This window comes from Sorghum bicolor, chromosome 7, assembly GCF_000003195.3.
Source record: "Sorghum bicolor cultivar BTx623 chromosome 7, Sorghum_bicolor_NCBIv3, whole genome shotgun sequence".
Taxonomy (NCBI): Eukaryota; Viridiplantae; Streptophyta; class Magnoliopsida; order Poales; family Poaceae; genus Sorghum; species Sorghum bicolor.
The window spans coordinates 9,699,215-9,719,816 of record NC_012876.2 but is presented as its reverse complement, the minus strand read 5'-3'; the positions used below and the strand labels follow the sequence as shown (position 1 = coordinate 9,719,816).

The 20,602-nt window shown below is 43.6% G+C and overlaps 4 protein-coding genes across 4 annotated transcripts; 3 read left to right on the top strand and 1 right to left on the bottom strand.

Moving 5' to 3' along the window:
- LOC8086068 (BTB/POZ and MATH domain-containing protein 2) lies at window positions 539-2,253 on the top strand. Its single transcript, XM_002445194.2, has 2 exons — window positions 539-600; window positions 825-2,253. Exon 2 carries the CDS (start codon window positions 876-878, stop codon window positions 2,016-2,018), a length of 1,143 nt encoding a protein of 380 aa, XP_002445239.2. The 5' UTR covers window positions 539-600; window positions 825-875; the 3' UTR covers window positions 2,019-2,253.
- LOC8072186 (BTB/POZ and MATH domain-containing protein 1) lies at window positions 3,403-4,766 on the top strand. The gene has a single exon (XM_021465852.1). The coding sequence runs from the start codon at window positions 3,407-3,409 to the stop codon at window positions 4,649-4,651; it is 1,245 nt and encodes a 414-aa protein (XP_021321527.1). The 5' UTR covers window positions 3,403-3,406; the 3' UTR covers window positions 4,652-4,766.
- On the bottom strand, window positions 5,954-6,617 carry LOC8086067 (BTB/POZ and MATH domain-containing protein 3). Its single transcript, XM_021465572.1, has 2 exons — window positions 6,515-6,617; window positions 5,954-6,225 (listed from the first exon to the last, which is right to left on the bottom strand). The coding sequence occupies exons 1-2, from the start codon at window positions 6,615-6,617 to the stop codon at window positions 5,954-5,956; spliced, it is 375 nt and encodes a 124-aa protein (XP_021321247.1).
- On the top strand, window positions 9,392-13,901 carry LOC8072185 (growth hormone-regulated TBC protein 1). Its single transcript, XM_002445192.2, has 8 exons — window positions 9,392-9,818; window positions 9,935-10,657; window positions 10,992-11,108; window positions 11,182-11,360; window positions 11,465-11,558; window positions 11,666-11,743; window positions 11,850-11,951; window positions 13,510-13,901. Exons 2-8 carry the CDS (start codon window positions 10,115-10,117, stop codon window positions 13,639-13,641), a joined length of 1,245 nt encoding a protein of 414 aa, XP_002445237.1. The 5' UTR covers window positions 9,392-9,818; window positions 9,935-10,114; the 3' UTR covers window positions 13,642-13,901.

The following is a 20,602-nucleotide window of genomic DNA, read 5'->3' as shown; positions in this document are numbered from 1 at the left end:
CTTATAATTTGGGATGGATGGAGTAATATACATGAAACTGAAAAAAGGATCCATCTTGATTATATATCGATTTTGAGAGATGGTTCACTCACCTTGGGCCACCAATGTACATCACCTCTACATTCAACTATATGAAAAGTACCCTTGCTAAAAAGGCTGCTAGTTCATTCCCAATCATCTTGCCATATGTGAGTTCACCTATATGAGATTCTTTCAAAATTTGAAAGGAGTGGGAGGAATCCTCACAATTGATTTGTACGGCTTTTTCTTGGATAATGGTTGGTTGTTGCTACTATTTGTTCATGTGTCTGCCGTGTTCCTCTTCTGCCTTCCCTGTCCAAGTGAATTTGGCTTGGAGCTACTACTAGGTTTTTCTTTTCTTTTTTTTTTTTTGAGGAAAAGCTACTAGAATCACAACGTACTCAACCAAGGCCCATTCTCTTGATGGGCCCCTTTGAGCAGGTAGGCCTAGGCCCACTTAAGCCTCTCGATGACTAGAATCACAACGAGGCAGTCAGACGGTTGTTCCATTTTTGTATGTACGATTCCACAGCGTCGCTCCACTCGTCGCCGTCTCCTCCGATCCGGCCGTCTTCTCAGGTTCGATCGTCTCCGGCCACGACCTCCGATTCTCTTCCTCCTCCTCCCACCCCATCCGATCCCACCACCGGTCCAGGAACGAGATCACGGCACCTTCATCATCAGATCCATGTCGCGCCAAACCAAGAACGGGGGGGATCGGAGATCCACCGATTACGCGCGCTCTGCATGCTGTCGTCGCCGGGCTGATTGATTTCTCTCCCTCCCTCTCCCGGCACTGGCAGGTCGTCGTAGGTCCGCCGCCGCCCGCCGCCGCCGCCTCTCGCCACGGCAGCATGATGACGACCCAAGCGAAGACGGCGTCGACTTGCCCGCCGCCGGAGACGGCGCAGGGCACGCACGTATTCGACATCCTCGGGTACAGCAAGCACCGCGGGATGGGCGCCGACTACTTCATCAGATCGGGCGTCTTCAACGTGGCCGGCCACCAGTGGGTCATCTTCTTCTACCCGGACGGCTACGGCGAGGAGCTGGCCGGGGGCTTCGACTTCGTCTCGGCGTACCTCCGGCTCCTCAGCACGAGCGGCAAGGTGCGCGCCTCCTGCGACCTCCGCCTCGTGAACCCGGGCACGGGCGTCTCGACGTCGGTGCACCCGACGCTGGTCATCACGAGGGAGCTGGACCCGGAGAAGGACAAGGTGGTCTGCCACTGCATGTGCATCGGCCGCGGCGAGCTCGAGGGCACCTACGTCAAGAACGACCGCCTCACCATGGAGTGCGTGGTCACCGTGAGGAAGGAGCCCAAGGTGTCCAAGTCCAGGACGTTCCCCAGCATCAGGGTGCCGCCGTCCAACCTCAAGCGTCAGCTCGCGGAGCTGCTGGAGAGCAGGGAAGGCGCCGACGTGACGTTCGCCGTCGCCGGCGAGACGTTCGCGGCGCACAGGCTCGTGCTCGCCATGCGGTCGCCGGTGTTCAAGGCGGAGCTCTGCGGACCCATGAGAGAGGTCGGGATGGGGACGCGGCCCGTCGTCGTCGAGGACATGCAGCCTGACGTGTTCAGAGCGATGCTCTACTTCGTCTACACGGACTCCATGGATCACAACGAGGACCTCTCCAGGGACTACCACAGCAAGAACTGCGACATGGTCCGGCACCTGCTGGTGGCGGCGGACAGGTACGCCATCGAGAGGCTGAAGCTCATCTGCCAGAGCATCCTCTGCAACAACCTCGACGTGCAGAACGTGGCGACGACGCTGGCGTTGGCTGATCAGCATCACTGCGACAAGCTCAAGCATGCTTGCGTCGAGTTCATGTGTTGTTCGAATAATGCGCAAGATGTCGTGGCCACACAAGGGTACATGGATCTTGCGAAAACTTCACCTTCTGTGCTAGCTGATGCAATGGGCAGGATGAGTAAGATCAGCAAAAAGGTGATGACAAGAGCACTGCAAGCCCAAGATGGATCGTCCATCTCATAGATAGTGCCTAGTTTATTAGTTCTTTCTTTAGTTAAATACCAATAAGATTTAGCTATCAATTTTCAGTTTCTTATTTGAACAGTTTATTTGTTATTAGCTAGTGGTATCCTAATAAATACTCCTATATATGTTACTTGATGTTTTCCAGTGTGACGGTAGCTATTACTATTAGCCATATGACAGTAGCTGTTTGTTTTCCAGGGTGCTTGATGTTTTATACCAATTCAGGCACGACTTTTTTTTTATGTACCGTTTCTGTCCACGTTTATATGTATATAAATGTCCGGTACCTGTATAGTCGAACATCAATTTTTCTTATAAACGTAACAATCGAATTTACTGAGCTGAGTAGCAGTGCACACTAATATGAATAACTTTTAAAATGGCATTGCCATTGTTAATTGGTTTCTTATTACTGATATTAGTAGGATGCTTGAAAATACATTAGAATTATTTTACTCTATTGTATAGGGAAAATTTGAGAAACTGAATAAGATATAGATTTCAATTGAATATAATTAGAGGAATAAATATCTTCATATGAATTTGGCCACCTAGACCACCACATTGTGGTTGCAAGATATAGCAAGCATATGCATATTGATCTATGCGTGCTCTTCTTATTTGTGTATTTTTTTCGACTCTATAATACTCTCAGTTTTGCACTAAAGTTGTGAGGCTAAACTGTTTGCCAGTGTGTTTGATGTTTTCTACTAAATTCAAAGAATGCTACTTCCTCCGTCCTTTTTTAATTGTCACTTGCGTTTCTCGAAAAACAACCGCCGGCAATTATATATTAAAAATATTAATATTTACAATATATAATTAGTATCATTAGAAAGACCTTTGAATCTAAATTTTTAAAAAATTTATTTGGAGATACAAATGTTGCACGTATTTTCTACAAATCGAGTCAAACTTGTGGCACATACACCAACATCGACAATTAAAAAGGGACAGAGGAAGTAATTTTTAAGGAAAAATGTACTGTTTATGTCCACATTTTATTTATACTGAAATACTTGAGGAACATTGCCACTGTTAATTAGTTTTGTATTATTAATATTACTGGAATACTTGAGAATACAGTAGAATTGTTTTCCTTTATCTTATAGGAAAAAAATTGAGAAACCGAATAAGATGCAGACTTCAATTGAACATAATTTGGGAATGGTTTTATATATTTTTGCAGCTACATCATCCGTTTTGCGCTGAAGTTGTGAGGCTAAAATTGATTCATAAAAATCACAATCGGAAGTGTTGGCCTATGGTGGTCCACATGTCAGCCTCAATAAGAGGCGATTGGTCACCGGCTCACGGCCGGCTCTGACCGTTGACCGGTACGTAGATCAACGGCACCAAAGTCTCCGACCGCTTTGGTCTCAGCCATGAGATCCCTCTCCCTCGCGATCACCAGCCACTTCGTCGAACACATGCCACTGACGGCGTGGGCGGACCCAATCGCCGGCGATGCGCGGCAACAAGGCGCGCACATGCTCGAGGTCACAAGGTACAGTCACCTCCTCCACAGGAGGCGCAGGGGCGTCGGCACCGGCGACCGCAACAGGTGCGTCGTCGTCGAGTCCGTCGGCTTCACCGTCGGAGGGTACCAGTGGGCAATCCTCTTCTACCCCGACGGCGACGACGACGCGCCGGGCAGCTCCGGGTACGTCTCCGTCTCCCTCGCGCTCGTCACCCGCCCCGCCCGGGTGAGGGCGTCCTTCAACCTGGGCCTAGTCAACCGCGCCACGGGGCTGCCGTCGTTCCAGCCGGAGGACACGACGGCGGTGTTCGACAACGCCGCCTGCTGCTGCTGCCGCGTGCACCCTTACCCCTACCCTATCCCGACCTGCCGCCACGAACGGAGGCGGCGCTCCAGCCACGGCGTGCCGAGGCTCATGAGACGGTGCGAGCTGGAGGCGTCGTCCTCGGCGTACCTCCGCGACGACGCGGTCACCGTCGCGTGCGTCGTGACGGGCGTCACCGGGACGGCGCTCACGTCGTCGTCGTCGTCGTCCCGTGGCGCGCCGGAGATCGGCTGCAGGGTGCCCGAGCGCGACCTGCACCTGCACATCGGCGACCTGCTCGTGTCCCAGGAAGGCGCCGACGTGACGTTCGATGTGGATGGGGAGGCATTCGCAGCTCACAGGATCATCCTCGCCGCGCGGTCGCCGGTGTTCGAGGCGGAGCTCTACGGCTCCAGTTCGACGACGGAGACAGCAGACGACGCGCACACTGTCGTCGTCGTCGTCACGGTACGTGACATGCGGCCTGAAACTTTCAGGGCGTTGCTCCATTTCATCTACACCGACTCCTTGCCGGCGATGAGCCATCTGGGCATGGACGAGATGAGAGAGCTGGTCCAGGATTTGCTAGCGGCCGCGGATCGATATGCCGTTGACAGGCTCAAGGTGATGTGCGAGCACATCCTTGCCAGGACACTCCATGTGGAAAACGCGGCTAGGACTTTGGTTCTAGCAGATCGCCATGGCTGCGACAGGCTTAAACATGCTTCCATCCAATTCATGGAATCGTCTTCAGATAAAAGTGAAATGGGTTTGATGGCATCGTCTTCAAATAAAGTTGAAATGGGTGATGACGTGGCTATAGAAGCATTGGAGAAGACAATGTAAGTTTCAGCGAAATATATAGTGTCTCAATTTGAATGTAATCTGGTTGATTCGTTGTAGCTTATTGAATCATATGAACAGTTGGAAGTAGATTTATATATGCTGGTAATAATCCTAATCGCAATGTGTGAAGTTTTGTGTGTTCATGTAGAAAGAGGAAGGTACAAATACAGGACTGATGAAATGATACACTGCAAAAACTTTATAAGCTGCAATTGGTTCCAAATTTTTCATGATATCTACCCATAAAATTTGCGTAAGCTTTTCAAAATGATAGGAACAAAGGAAGCGGGGAATATATAATCAGATAATTTGATCAGGGTTCAATTCAGAAGCAAAAAATTGTATTCATCTGATGAAGTAAAAGTGTAAACCAGTGGAGAGTTCCATAATTGTAGACTGTAGATGGAAATAATTAATGTAGGAGGAATTCCTTAATTTTAATGGTTAACTATTTAAGATAAGTTTGAGGACAGTATAGGGTATAGCGCCATGATCAACATCATCTAAATTATTCAGGTTAGATGAATACAGTATATATGTTAAATTTGGCATAGACAGTGAAATTAAAATCCTAATTTGCACTTGTAATTTTAATAATCGAAAATACAATAAAATTTCCTTTTGCCTTCACAGTTAGATGAATAGTATGTTAAGCTTTACTTTGCAAAAACAAAACAAAACAAAACAAAACTAAGAGGAGTCAAAACATGAAATTATGGATGTATCACTCCCAGAACAGAAGATGCAGTGCACAGGAACAAGTGTTAGGAACAACTCTGGTACCAAATTAAGAGTGTTGTACTAGATTTCAACAGCCACAAAACAGAATAAACATGTTAGAATTGATATGCTGATTAATCCCTCATTAAAATAGTGTCGACATACGCCTTTGTTTCATTAGTTTGGTGCAATGGCTAGTTGTCACGAAGGCAGCCACCGCCACAAAACCAATATTGAATTCTCAGTAAACTGAAATCTGATGTTAGATGAACAGGTATTTTGACAGTACATGTACAGAGAAAGTAAACATCTCAACAGTAAATATACTCCATCATTCCAACATCAAAGCTGTCCGGACATTTTTACAAGGAAACTGGTATGAAGTAGTTTCAGTCTATGCAGAATTGCAGATAGCACTAGACCCGGGGAAACTTGCTTGACTTCTCCAATACCTCCAGCAAAACTGAAGGACACAATCTTTTTATCTGAACATAGCCTTGTCTTGCCACCACATCATCAATCTTGTTTGAGAACGCAATATACTCGATGCAAGCATCTTTTAGGATGCATAAATTATGCTGCTCAGACAGAATCCACACTAAGGCTGTTGCAGAGGCTGTCTTCGCACATCAACTTCAGCCTCTTCATTTCATACTGATCTGCAATCACCAGCAAATGCCGAATCATTTCTTGCTTATCAACATCGCCAAGAGCATCCATATCAGGCAATGAGTCAGTGTAGATGAAATGGAGCATGGCTTTTAAGACAGCAGGCCGCACATCCTCAACAGCAATGCAACCTAGATTCTCCTCCATCTCAGGCCCATAGAACTTTGCCTTGAACACCGGTGACCCTTGAAAGTGACATCAGATGTGTCATCCTCCAATAACAAACTGCCAAGATGCACCGACAGGTCCAAAGGTGGCTCCTTGAACACAGAGACAGTCTTGGTTTCAGACACTTTTGGTTCTTTGACGACAGTGACCGCTCACTCGATTGTGAGGCCATCATCTTGGGTATACATTAACAGATTCCACCTGTAAGTGCTGACTTTTGCGCGCTTACTCACAGATACAACTTTGTAATTCATAAAACAAACCTGCCACTTGGGGGACGCCATCCCGGTGGCCTGGTTGAGAAACACGCCTTCGCCACGTCCTTGGTCAGCAGCTCAAGGAGCAGCACTAGCGCGCCGCCCTCGCCCCCATCGGGGAAGAAGCGGACGGCCCAGTCATAGCGGCCCATGCATGGAAAAGTGCGCGGAGCAGCGCCTTGTTTGTTTGGCTAATAAGCCATGACAGAAAATATTGTTGTCTGATTTATTGTAAGAGAAAAATATTACATAATGACTGGCTGATTCGGCAATAAACTCAGGCCTTGTTTAGATCCATTTTTTTATTTTTAAAACTGTAGTATTTTTGTTTTTATTTGACAAACATTGTTCAATCATCTTGCGATTTACAGGCAAACTGTACAATTAGTTTTTATTTTTATCTATATTTAATACTCCATACATGTGCCGATGTAACAGAATTAAAAAGCTTTTTATTTTTGAGTGAACTAAACAAGGCCTCAAGCGAACAAGCTGGCGCGAGATGTGGTTGAGGCGGTGGCAGCAGACCGGCAGCAATATCGGTGGGCCGAGGGAATCAGAGGGGCTTATTTATTTTAATAAAAAATGGGCTTGTATTGGCCGCGGCTAGCTCTGCAGTGGGCCGGTGGCCTTCTCCCATTTCGGGCCAGGCTGTCGGGCCTCGCGCTAAATGGATTTCTATAGGAAAAACATTACTTTCCCTCCTCTAATTTTCACAAAAGTTTATTTTTTCTATCTCAACTTCAAAACCGAGCAAACTACCTCTCACAACTTCTTGAACCATGCCTTTTACTTTATTTGAGCGGTTCCGAATACGGTTTTGTTTTGCTACAGTTTTGTCTTTTTATTTTTTAATTATTTTAGCTAATTTTTTGAAAAATCATAATAAATTATAGAAAAATCATAAAATGAAAAATCCAACTTTTTTAGACTCCACGTATGTAGATCTACTTAGTAAACATATAATATAGTATATTTTAATATAAAGTTTTTGCTATAAAAGTTTTGTCTTTTTTTATTTACTTGGTTGAATCTTTTAAAAATCATAATTTTCTTAGACTCCACAGTTCTGCCGTCAAAAAAACTCAAGATACAGGGCCACGCTGTGACCTGTGAGTGCCGGCATCTTGCCAGGCGCTCTACAGAGTAGTAACATCTGAAATTAAAGTGTATTTGTCTTTTGTCATACGAACACATGTTCACCAAAATAATATAAGTTTATGTTACTTTACTCTTTGGTTTATTCATTCGGTGCTACTAAAATATTGACCCTAATTCCGAGAGCAACGCATGTTCCTTTTCATATATCGTAAAATACACTTCACCCCATCGATGATTCTTAATAATGTTACACCATTTAAATTTCATTTCTCACTCCTTAAATTTTTCATGTTAATACAAAATTTTCACAGCAACACGTGGGATACCATCTAGTATAAATATAATTTTTTGGCTTCATATCTTCTGCTATTATGAATATTGCATCACCAAAAAAATTGTTTGAAGACAAGCCAATAATTTCTCCTTAAATATAATTGTTCCAAATTAAAAAGGGTGTTTGATCCGGGGACTAAAGTGTAGCACGCGTCATATTGAATGTTTGGATGCTAATTAGGAGGATTAAATTTGAGTTAATTATAAAACTAATTACATAGGGACTAGACCTTAGCAGCCACGTTCCCGGAACTAAGCCTGGGCATTCGGGTTACCTGATTTTTTCGGATCAAGTAATTCGGTAATTTAAAATTCGAGTAATAAAAATTATTATCCAATATTAGTCTCGAAAAAACACTATCCGCAATTTCGGGTACCCGATAATTTAGGTTCGGGTATTCTCGATTTACCCAAATTTTTAGAAAACAACACACTACACAAATTTTCAATAGCAATTTATATATAATTTCAGCAGCAATTTGTATAGAATTTCAATAGCATTTTATAGAGAATAATATATTACTATCACTTGTTCAAACAAAGAGAATTATATTCTAATAAATTGATAAGTTCTAATATTTAACTAACAATACACGATAAATACAAAAAGACATAGACAAATGTTTGGGTAATTCCGATAGTTTACCCGAATTATCCAAACTAACTTCAGGTAATCAAAATCGCTATACGAATTTAGGATTAGGTACCTCGGGTTCGGGTAATTTGGGTCCGGGTCCGGATAATTCGGGTACGGGTAATGGGTATCAGGTAATTTGCCCAGGCTTACTTAAAACGTTGGGGATGTGGTACGGGAACGTAGTATGCGGTACGACATCTTCAAAACCTATGAAACGAGGGGGGTATACAACTGCAGCTCGTACCAAACCCAAACAGAACGTGTAAATTGAAATAAAATGATAACATGGAACATGTTCTCAAAAAATAAGAAAAATGTTCTCAAAACGTGTACCAAATCGAAAGGAATCGCGTACCAAATCCAAATGGAGCGAGAAACATGTTTTATCAAATTTAAAACTTAGACAAGTTTGAAATAATAGGAATAAAATAGTAGATAACTGAAGTAATGAACTTTCCACTCTCTAGCTAGATAAGTCTAACAAAATTGAAATTTTGTTTTATAATTTTTCCGTGATTTATTATAATTTTTCTAAAGATTCAGCGGAAATAAATAAAAAAGAAAAAGACAAAACCACCCTCTAAAACCACTTGAGGGGTTATTTGATCGATTTTGAAAATTTAAGGGGTAAAATATCCGATTTTATAATTTGGAGATGAAGTAGTCCATCTTAAATAGTTTGAGAGGTTATGTAAACTTTTTACTTAAAAAATTGTTAGCTATTTTGCGAAAAAAAACATTTTATATGGTGAAGCTGACATGTGCCAGAGAGAACATTAATTTCACATCTAAAGATCTGAATGGATATTGTCAAAAAAAAAAGATCTGAAAGGACTACACCAAACAAATTGATTAGTAGGAGTTGACACGGTCACAACAAGAATAAATCCGTATCCCAAACTCCATCGTTTCACCAAATTGGCAAGAAAGCTGCCGCTACCAATCCACCATTGCGATTTGCGAGAACCTGTAAATACTATCAAAATCTTTCGCCATTCGACGCTGGTGATCCAAATGTGGAGCTCCTGATCCGACTTTAATCAGAGCCAGGCCTCCCAAAATAGGGTTCAAATAGGGGCAAGGAGCAAGGAGCCATCCCCTTTTTAGCCGTTGCCGCAGCTGGTCGTCGTCGCTGCTCCCAATCTGCGGCCGTCGGTGTTGCCTTCGCTTCTAATCCACAAGAGCGAGCAGCACCGACCGAGCCGATCCGCTCCTCTTCTTGGTTCTTGGTCAATAAATCAGCAGAGAAGGAAAGATCTGTGAGGGTTCTTGCAGTCGGCAGGTGATTTGCATTTTCTTCAACTAGTTGCGTTCTTTCTCGGGAGTTCTTGTCCTGATTGCTCGTCGTTTAATACGAAATGCGATAAATTCCAGGTTTTATTTTTGAAATGCTTGTAGGGGTCCAGGATTAAGATGGAAACCAAGAACGCAAGAAACATCTAAGAAGAGGGTAGGAAAGATTTGGGTGTAGATTGGTAGATATATTACACAGGTTTTCTTTTGGAGTAGATTATTAGCAAATAGATCGGTGGAGAAGAAGCCTGGCAAATAGAGGAGGTGAAATTTGTGCAGAAGAACATGTTTGGGATCCAAACCAGGGACGTGGCAGATGATTTCAACTCCAGGAGGAGGACACTATGGAACACGCCCACCGCATCGATGCCCACCAACACCCACACCATCAGGTACAACACAGCCAAGAAGAGTTTGTTCAATGTACACCTCATGTCTGTCAAGTTTGAGGACCTGTACGGGTTCATGGTGAAGGGCAATGTGGATGATGTCAATGTGCTGAACGAGGTGAGGGAGAGGATCAGGGAGCAAGGCAGGGTGTGGTGGGCGCTGGAGGCAAGCAAGGGTGCAAATTGGTACCTCCAACCAAAGATTTCTTCAAATGAGGGGGTGATCAGCGTCACATCACTCAAGTTGTCAGTGCTCACTAATACAATTACATTGAGGAGGTTGATCAGGAAAGGTGTGCCACCGGTGCTGAGGCCAAAGGTTTGGTTATCTGTGTCAGGAGCAGCCAAGAAACGGTCAACAGTACCAGAAACATACTATGATGAGCTAATTCGTGCTACTGAGGGGAAGACCACGCCAGCCACAAGGCAAATTGATCATGTGAGTTTTGTGAACATGTTATGGACTTGTTATATGGAGATTGGTGCTTTCTTATCTTGCAGCATATAGAACCCATGTTTCTTTGTGGTCACTATTCAAGTTTAAAATAGAAAGATGGTCCTTTGATACTGTAGTTTGTGTTTGTAAATCTTAAGTATTGTCATTAGTTTACTCTGTTATGCCAGTAAATTAACCCCAATACCCCATCGAAAGAACCTAAAGTATCTGCATAAATTCACTTTGTTACAAATGTGGGTGTTTCATTTTATAATTTTCTTATTCTGATACAATTATGTTGATAGTAATAGTAATACTAATGATAGGGATTTTATAGGATCTTCCTCGCACTTTCCCTTGTCATCCTTGGTTGAACAGTGACAAGGGTCAGGCATCTCTGCGACGGGTACTTGTGGGGTACTCATTCCGTGATTCAGAAGTTGGATACTGCCAGGTTAGCATAGTGTCAGATTATAAAATCAGATTATATCATTAAGCACATCCATCAATAACTGCATCCACTGCAGGGTCTAAACTACGTAGCTGCACTCTTGTTGCTTGTGATGAAGACAGAGGAGGATGCATTTTGGATGCTTGCTGTACTCCTTGAGAATGTACTTGTCAGTGATTGCTATACTGACACTCTTTCTGGATGCCATGTCGAGCAGAGGGTATTCAAAGATCTCCTGGCTAAGAAGTGTCCAAGGTATTTCTTTCCCTTTATGTTTTTGAGATGCCGCCACTAACCAATATAAATCTGAAACCATCAGGCCATGATTTCTTACTGTATTTTATTGGGCATTGATATAGGATTGCTGCTCATCTTGAAGCAATGGGGTTTGATGTTTCACTTGTTGCTACAGAATGGTTTTTGTGCCTCTTCTCAAAGAGCCTGCCTTCAGAGGTTACACAAAAGTTCCATCAGTATCAAAATTTATGTTGTCCCCTGTATGATTTGCTCATAATCATTTGAAGTTTTATTTTTACACTTCTTTTCATTGATGTGAGCAGACAACACTTCGGGTATGGGATGTTTTATTCAATGAAGGAGCCAAGGTTTTGTTCCATGTTGCTCTTGCAATTTTCAAGGTACCTCATGAAGCCTCCTATATACTTCACGTGTCCTGACTCCCTAGCCTATATCAGGTAAAGATTACTTTTCCTTTCACATTACTTATGTCCACCAAATTTGCAGATGCGAGAAGATGATCTACTACGCATCCAACATATCGGTGATGTGATTGATATTTTGCAAACAACCACACATCATCTATATGACCCTGATGAACTCCTGACAGTAAATCTTCTTGACTGTTATTTCATAGTTCTATCCTTTGCTGATATATTCATAATCTTTGAGAAAATTCTTCTATGCCATTGAAATTTAAACCTATTGCCATTGAAAAATATAACTTTTCTTGAGTGCCATTAGTTCTATTTTTCTCCTCCCCTCTATGCCATTTAGGTGGATGCTGACCTCATCTCTCTGCTTATTCCCCCATTAATTAACGAGCATCCCTGAAAATGAAAACACGGATTAGTCAAAGAAGTTCAGAGAGCATAGAGCATAGCTACAACAGGATGTTTCTGTAGTCAGATACTGCGAGGTAGAGAAGGGAAAAGCAGTGCTGTAAGTCAAGAAGGAACACATCATAGAGAGTGAAGCATAGGGGCGGCGAGGAGAACCCAGTCTACTTTGTGAATAAGTCAGGGTGTCCCGGAACATTGTCGGCTCCTGGCCACCACCATGCATTAGAGCGCATCACAGTAGAACTTGTATGTTGTTCTGTGCTGCGCTGGTGGTGAGGCTGTGCCCAACTTCTGGAGCCACTCGGGCATGGACATATAGCCTGCAATTTGCTGTGCTAGCGTTCACACGACTACTCTATCAATGTCGTGGCATGCAGCGGTGCTGCCTACATGGTCGTGCTGTCTGAGTTCCCCGACGTGGCAATCCTCCGCATGTGGGAGTTCATGGGTGGGATGGACAGCAGCAGGTGGCACGGGCCGCATTGCTGGCACACAGCAAGCAGCTGCTGCAGGCAGCTGGGTCTGATTGCAGACTGCAGACGCATGCATTCGCAATGCGTGGCGCGGTAGGATGGGGAGAAGAGGCAGCTCAGCGCAGGGAGCAACACATGCACACGGGGCAGTGCAGGTAAGGGCATGGGCACAGAGAAAGGTGGGCCATGCAAAGGTTTAAACCACTGTGCTGCCACGACACCATCATTGGATCCAGGACTTTAAGCTCCATGGCCGCCCTTGAGCGGTGCCATGGCCAAAAGGAGGCAGACGCAGAGGGGCGACACCAACTCCTCTCTCATCCCTTGGCAGTCATAGTGGCTTCTACTCCTTCCTGGGCGCCGACAACAGATCGCGAGGATGCCCTGCCATGACGAGCTGCGGAGAGGCGCCATCGTGAGGAGAGACCTCGTCTTCTTTGTGCCAGTGAGGTGGCATGTACAACCACGTGGCAGATGGCAGCAACTAAGATTTTGCGTATAATCTAATAGCAATGGCACAGAACGGAGATAAAAAAAATAAAAACAATGGCATAGAAGGGATGATATATTTTTTTAATGGCATTGAAGAGATAGGTATAAATTCCAATGGCATAGAAGGAATTTTCTTGTACTTTATTGTATTGTTGTACCAACAAATTTGGTGTAGGAGGTGATACATTGCTTTCTAGTCTATGCAAATATCTTATAGCAGTAGTTAAAAAATTAGAAAAAAAAAAGTAAGAAGACAGGTTTCTAGTAAAATCACAATGAAATATAATCTGTAACTCTATTGTAGATAACTTATTTTGCCAAACATTGGTTGAGGACCTTAAACCCTTCCTTTTTTTCCAGTTTGCATTTGACAAGATTGGTTCAATGACAACAAACACAATCACAAAGGAAAGGAAAAAGCAGGAGACTGTTGTCATGGCTGAGCTTGATCAAAGAACAAGACGGCTGAGTTCACTCAAGATGGATGAATAGTTTGTAAAGTACAAAGTTCTTGAAAGCTGTAGTCTTTGGCCTATTCGGCACCTTTGTCACACATGTGCGTTTGCTTCGGTGAGTGAAAAAAAAAATCATGGGGCTACCAAAAATACTGGGAGATGGAAAGCTGCAGTGTGTGTGTTTGTTTAACACGGGTTTTTTGGACTTCGTATTGACTGCTTTGTGTGTTGTTCCTTTGTGTTTGCAATTCATATTTACAAGGTACCGGCCAGGCCAGGTGCTGATTTTTTCTCTTATGTCTTGTCTATCGGAAACACTGTGAGCAGGACGTTGCATCGTCCGGACGCCCGCGTTGGTGGGCTTGCTCACCCGAACGGCCCAACACTATTCATTGCACGGCTCGTGTCGAGTTGCTCAATAAAATATAATAAAAACTCTGCTTACTTTCATAACTGTAATTATTATTTTGTTGGATTAGAGCATACCCATATTATAATATGATTTACTATCGTGTTGCTCAATAATAAATAAAATATAATAAAAACTCTGCTTACTTTCATCTCGAACCGTCGTGGCGACCGCACCCATCTGGAATCGCCGCTAGCGCTCCGCCTTGCTGCTGCTGTCGTTTCGACGAGCGCACGCACCCACCAGCGACAGCGATGCTTGGCTCTGTGTTGCGCCGCACGTCTCCTCATCTCCTCACACTGCCACATCCACATCTATCTCCCACCCCCGTTGCATTTGCATTGCAGCCCGATCGGCCGACTCCCCATGCTGTCGGCGGTGGCGATGGTGCTAGAGCAGCCCACGATGTTGGATGGCCTGGGAGACAGCGCTCCTCGTCAAGCACCGCGGCCCTCCTCGGCACCCCTTGCTCGGCTAATCCTAGCATAGGTCAACAATATTTTCTGTCATGTCTTATCAGTTAAATGAACTTAAGCTATATAGAACAACGTTAAATCTATTGTAGCTAACAAATAAATACAAAAAGATACAATAGAGGTTACAGGAGGCTTTATCAAGCCGTGCTTTTGACAAGATCTGGAATCTCTAAGCGAAGCCTCCCATTAATTCTTGCCTAGGTAGCTATGCCCTAGAATATGATGGAGCTTTGAGGAGATTAGGGTTTCTAGCTCTGATGACTTGATCAAATGACTTGGTGCCTTGAACCAAGGGTAGGTGGTTTATATAGGTCGGAGCAATGAATCAGAGCCCTCAGATTAAACCGACTTTAATTAAGGTTGTAGATGCAATACTTAAGGCGGTGGAGAACCGACATGCGGAGACAGTGGCTGATAGGCACGCGGGGCCATACTTTGGCCGACCTGGGGGTGGGGTCGGCCGAATTGGCTCTATGTCAGGTGGCCCCCTTCGGTGGGTCGCCTTCTCGTATTTTCTGTATCCTTCCTATGTTGGTTTCCATGTGGAATATACTTTTTAGCCCAACGTGTGGGTCTTCTTTACCTCTTTTCCCGAGTAACCCTTGTAGAAACACAAATTCATCAAAACCTGTGAAATTCTATCAATTTAACCCCTAATTCTATGTTGGAGTTTGATTTATTCCCTTATTCATGTTTAGTCGATGGTTTATTTTAGTAGTTGTCTACCATCAACAACTCTCCCAAGCTTAACCTTTGCTCATCCCTGAGCAATGCTAAACTCAGCGATAGATTAAGAGTTGCTATGATGTTTTCATGCCCCTAATCTGACTTTCGAACTCATCCATGTTACCTTCAACCATGGGGCTTGTAGCCTTCACTTGGGTCTTGAGCAATTGAAAGACAGAATAGTTAAGCCAATCACTATGTCTCAAGCTCTTTGTTCAACCATAAATCTAGAGTTTTATAAATTTTTAAAATAAAACTCAATGATTCCTTTGTATGACCCTCTCAAGTCTCGTGGTGTTTGTGGATCCTCACCAAGGCAGAAATGATGTTGTGCCTTCTCTCTCTCACCCTACAACTAAGGTTTATGTGTAGCTTATGGGTATGGAGATAGCGTATGCATACTTGCAAGCATATATTGTAAAGTCAAGCAATGGGTCCAGAGAAACGAGTCATATAGTCAAATCAAGATGTGCATGTGTATGAATATGAGGAGTGGGGTGTGATATATGGTGGAAGTGGTTATGAATGGTGTCAATGGTAAAAACCTAATTCTACTTTTGCTCCTTAAAGAAACATACCTCTCTTTTGGATCTTGAAAACTCTTGCTAGAGAACATGGGCTATTTTATTCATATTTCTTTTAGAATAACTTTTGCATAGCCACATGCCTCTTCTCTGCAACAGAATTTTTGAGAAATAACAACAAGAACATTGGAGCCTTATTTGGTGGCAATGGGGTGATTGGATGGATGGAAAATATGTTTTTGGTGTTCCTCCTAGTGTAGGAGTAGAATATTTTTGGATGGATCTTAAATGAAAAGCATGTTGGTATGCCTACCCCCAGTATAGGAGTAGTGCATTTGTGAGTGCAGTGTGCGTAATCTTGATTTAAGAGCATGAGAAGCCTCTAAAGGTCAACAAAGCTCGAAAACACTCATTACAAATACATGCAGTAAATATAAGTAGTTTTCCTAGTCCATGTGTATATGGTTGTGGTAGGAATTCAATCTCTGTCATACAAGGAACTAATCACATAGCATTTAAGGTTTTTTAAAAGATAAATCTCTAGAACTTTAGTATCACTAGGAATAAGATAAATCGACGAAGTTCTTCCCTCAGATCCAACCTCGGCACGGCGACTCGCTCGTCGAGCTAAGACATTTGTGCTTCTCAACAGAGAATTGTACATGTGCAGCCCTTCAGGAGTACTACAACATTGTATCACCTCTAGAGAGGGCAGAAGCCTTCTCCAAGAAATACACTTGGGGGCTTGCGGCCACCACGCGACGCCTCAGAAATGACTTCTGACAAGGCTTCTACTGGCCAACCGCTGTGGCAGACGCCACGAAAATCATGCGAACCTATGAGGGCTTTTAGTTCTACACACGACAGACCCATCTTCTGGCACAGGCTCTGCAAACGATTTCCATTACATGGCCTTTCACTATATCGGGCCTTGACCTCGTTGGGCCCCTATAGGAAGCACCCGGGGGCTTCACTCATTTGCTCGTTGCAGTTGATAAGTTCTAAAAGTGGATCGAGGCTCGTCCCATTGCCAAGATCAAATCTAAGCAAGCAGTATCGTTCTTCACCGACATCATACATCGGTTTGGGGTTCCAAACTCCATCATCACCGACAATGGGACACAGTTCACTAGAAGGAAGTTCCCAGAGTTTTGTGACGAGCACCACATACGTGTGGACTGGGCAGCAGTGGCTCATCTGAGGACCAACGGGCAAGTAGAACGTGCCAATGACATGATCCTCCATGGTCTAAAACCCAGGATCTTCAACCAGTTGAACAAGTTTGGCAAAAAATGACTCACCGAGCTTCCCACTGTCATCTAGAGCCTAAGAACATCCCGAAGTCGAGCAACGAGATTCATTCCCTTCTTCATGGTTTATGGGTCCGAGACCGTCTTCCCCATGGATTTAGAGTATGACGTCCCGAGAGTAAAGGCTTATGACGAGCACAACAACAAGACTTTCCAAGAAGACGCCCTGGATCAGGTGGAAAAAGCCCGAGACGTAGCCCTTCTACACTCGACCAAATACCAGCAGGCTCTGCGTCGCTACCACAGCCGACGCATCCGAGGCCGGGCCTTCAGGGTCGGCGACTTGGTACTGAGGCTAAGATAGAGCAACCAAGGACGCCACAAGCTCACCCCTCCTTGTAAGGGTCCTTTCGTCGTCGCCAAGGTACTCCGACCAAGGACATACAAGTTAGCTAACGAGAAAGGCGAAGTCTACTCCAGTGCTTAGAATATCGAACAGCTACGCCGCTTTTACCCCTAAGTTCCTGAGCTTTGTATAATTTCTCGTCTTGAGAAAGCAATAAAGAAATGTCTCTTATATAATTGCCTAGTTTTCTTAAGACTCTACGCGAGCCTAGGGTCAAGGCTCGATGGTATGCTTTACTTTCTCAAGCTCAGAGGGAGCCTCGGCAGAGACCAAGCCTCACCAAGATGTATTGCAACAACAAAAATTCAAAGGAAATGAAGATCATATTTTCATTCTGGATGGGCCAGAGCATAATTTACTCCTTATCTTTTTGTTCAATTTGAGACCCAAAGATGATGTCTTCAGTTAAACTCGACTACAGAGAATCTGTTCCATATTGTGTGACTTAACTTATATCAGCATGAAATTATTGAACTACAAAGAACACATTAAAAAGGGTTTCAGAAATAAGTACAAAAAATATAGGACAGAGAGATGAAAAGGCACTCTCTATTTCAAACTCTTAGTTTTCTAACTAAGCAACAGTATACATCAATAGCTGAGCAAACAATTTACAGAACGTTTGAGACATGTATGTTTCAGTGTCTTTGTCCAAAGATAATTCAGTCTAGCATCCCGCAAATGAAATGAAGTGCAGATGCTGGTAGCTGGTTGCTGAAACTAAAGGAATTCTCGCAGGAACTCTAGGGGAAACACAATAAGCAATCTAGGGCCTGGTTTACTTTCACCTTAAAACCCAAATTTTTTCAAGATTCTCTATCACATCGAATTTTTAGATGTATGTATAGAGTATTAAATATAGATAAAAATAAAAACTAATTACACAGTTTGGTCGAAATTGATGAGACGAATCTTTTAAGCCTAGTTAGTCCATGGTTAGACAATAATTACCACAAACAAATAAAAGTACTACGGTGTCGTGAAATTTTTCGCTTCAAGAACTAAACACGGCCTAGCAATTTCAGTACACATAACCAAACTAACTGTTCGTACTTCGTAGCACCAAAACACAAGCTTCTTCCTTAGAATCTTAGCTTGCCACCAAAATAGTTCTACATATATAAAAGATACAGGGAGAAAATATATACTTGGTATAAGAATAAATATAGTTAGGAAGGATTTGCTGTTAGACACCGTCTATTTTCAATTCCACGGGTAACAAATTTGGAGAGCAGCTGTTTCAGAACACCAGGACAGCTAACTGTCAGGTAGTCAAATCCACCTGTTTCCATGGATGCATCCAGAGTCTTAGCGGGCCTTGTTTAGTTCATTTCGAAATCCAAAAAGTTTTCAAGATTTTCCGTCACATCAAATCTTACGGCACATGCATGAAGCATTAAATATAGATAAAAACAAAAACTAATTATACAGTTTATCTGTAAATCGTGAGACGTATCTTTTGATCCTAGTTAGTTTATGATTGAACAATATTTTTCAAATAAAAACGAAAATGCTACCGTAACGAAATGCGGAATTTTTTCGGAACTAAACAAGCGTTACGCGAAGGCTTTTCAGCTAAAGCCAAGATGGTCGCTGCGGAGCCCGTATCAATATACTTGCACACTTTATCTTCATAGATTAACTTCAGCCACTCCAGGTTCTGCGGCCACAAGCAGATGCTGAGCCATTGCACATTCCTGTCCTTCCTTCATCTCTAGCTCCATGTCTTCTATCACTATCGAAAAGCCGGCCAAATCCGTGTGTCCGTCTGTTTGCCGTGAGCAACACACGACAAAGGTTGGGTTTGCCGTATGCTCAGCCTACGCACACGGCAAACGCTAGGCACACGGTATACCTAGCCTTTGTCGTGTGTTGCTCACGGCAAAAACCTTTGCCGTGAGCAACACACGACAAAAACAGAGCACACGGTAAAAACTAACCCCACACTAACGCTCACCCCCAGTCAACAACGTTTGCCGTGTGCTAGGGCCATAACACACGGCAAAGACCAATCTTTGTCGTGTGCTATGACCATAGCACACGACAAACCCACCTACCAGGCCGCCTATTCCATACCTGGGAAGGGGGTTTGCCGTGTGCCCACCCCTGACACACGGCAAACATTGAGACTTTGCCGTGTGCCTGCATGGTGGTACACGGTAAAGATTTAATGTTTGCCGTGTGTCACAGTGAAGGCACACGGCAAACCCTTTTTCAGGGAAAAACAAAAAATTATTTATAATTTTTGCCGTGTGCCCACTCTAGCTCACGACAAAGGTTTACCGTGTGCAACACACGGCAAACCCTGCCGTCAAATCGTCCCCCGCTGTTTCACGCCGTCCGTCACCTTTTTTTGCTGTGTGTCAGGGTTGACTCACAGCAAAGCTTCGCCGTGTACACCATTTGCAATGGCATTCAGATGTCATTGCAAATGGTGTATGAGACTGCTGCCACTTATATATAGTATGATCCTGTCATCTATAATCCTGTGCTAAATTTTGTGTTGTTATGCTTGTGAAATCCTATTAGCTACCATTGCACCAGTCAACCCAACCTTAGGAATCAACATGCTTGTCTTAAGTTTATGGCTCAAGGGCTTATGATCTCTAAAAAGTTTGCTATGCTACTTTGTTGTGATCTGCAATCTGATGATGCTGATGCACATGAAATGTGTGCAAGGGCTATTTACTGCACAAATATTGAAAGAAGGTTTGCTGCCCTACACTAGTATGTCTGTTCGCTTCTCTTTTTAGCCATACTTATTGCAGGTCACTCAGGCATATCTGAAATTGTTCTTTGAGTCTGTGTGGAGAGGTTTGCCATTCTTTACTTCAAACTTCCTTTCCCTTCTGTTCGGTTTGTGTTGCTAAACATCTGCAAAATGACAATTCAATCAGCACAACATTGTTGGCTCATTGCAATGCTTGCTACAGGTCTTTTGGCTGAGGTTGCTTGGTGTTTGCTATCATTCTACTCGCATTGCTTTTGGGTTTTGGGGAATTTGTGATGGTTAGCTAGCATATCTTCTTCCTGACACATTATATTGTCTCCAAATACTAAAATGCTAAGAATATTGAGGTGGATATCATTATGTGTGTTGCTTGAGAAGCGTGTCACAGCTTTCTTTGCAGTAGAATATCATGTACTGTTTACATAGAAGAAATTTGCATCACTGATTTTAGTTTCTGGACGGGTAGACAGTTTCAG

Excerpts from the sequence above, each read along its gene's own strand:
- LOC8072186 (XM_021465852.1), top strand. The coding sequence starts at position 3,407 with ATGAGATCCCTCTCCCTCGCGATCACCAGCCACTTCGTCGAACACATG.
- LOC8086067 (XM_021465572.1), bottom strand. The coding sequence starts at position 6,617 with ATGGGCCGCTATGACTGGGCCGTCCGCTTCTTCCCCGATGGGGGCGAG. Across the intron at positions 6,226-6,514 it reads CAAGGACGTGGCGAAGGCGT|GGTCACCGGTGTTCAAGGCA; the intron begins GTTTCTCAACCA and ends GTCACTTTCAAG.
- LOC8086068 (XM_002445194.2), top strand. The coding sequence starts at position 876 with ATGATGACGACCCAAGCGAAGACGGCGTCGACTTGCCCGCCGCCGGAG.
- LOC8072185 (XM_002445192.2), top strand. The coding sequence starts at position 10,115 with ATGTTTGGGATCCAAACCAGGGACGTGGCAGATGATTTCAACTCCAGG. Across the intron at positions 11,109-11,181 it reads CAGAAGTTGGATACTGCCAG|GGTCTAAACTACGTAGCTGC; the intron begins GTTAGCATAGTG and ends CATCCACTGCAG. Across the intron at positions 11,361-11,464 it reads CTGGCTAAGAAGTGTCCAAG|GATTGCTGCTCATCTTGAAG; the intron begins GTATTTCTTTCC and ends GCATTGATATAG.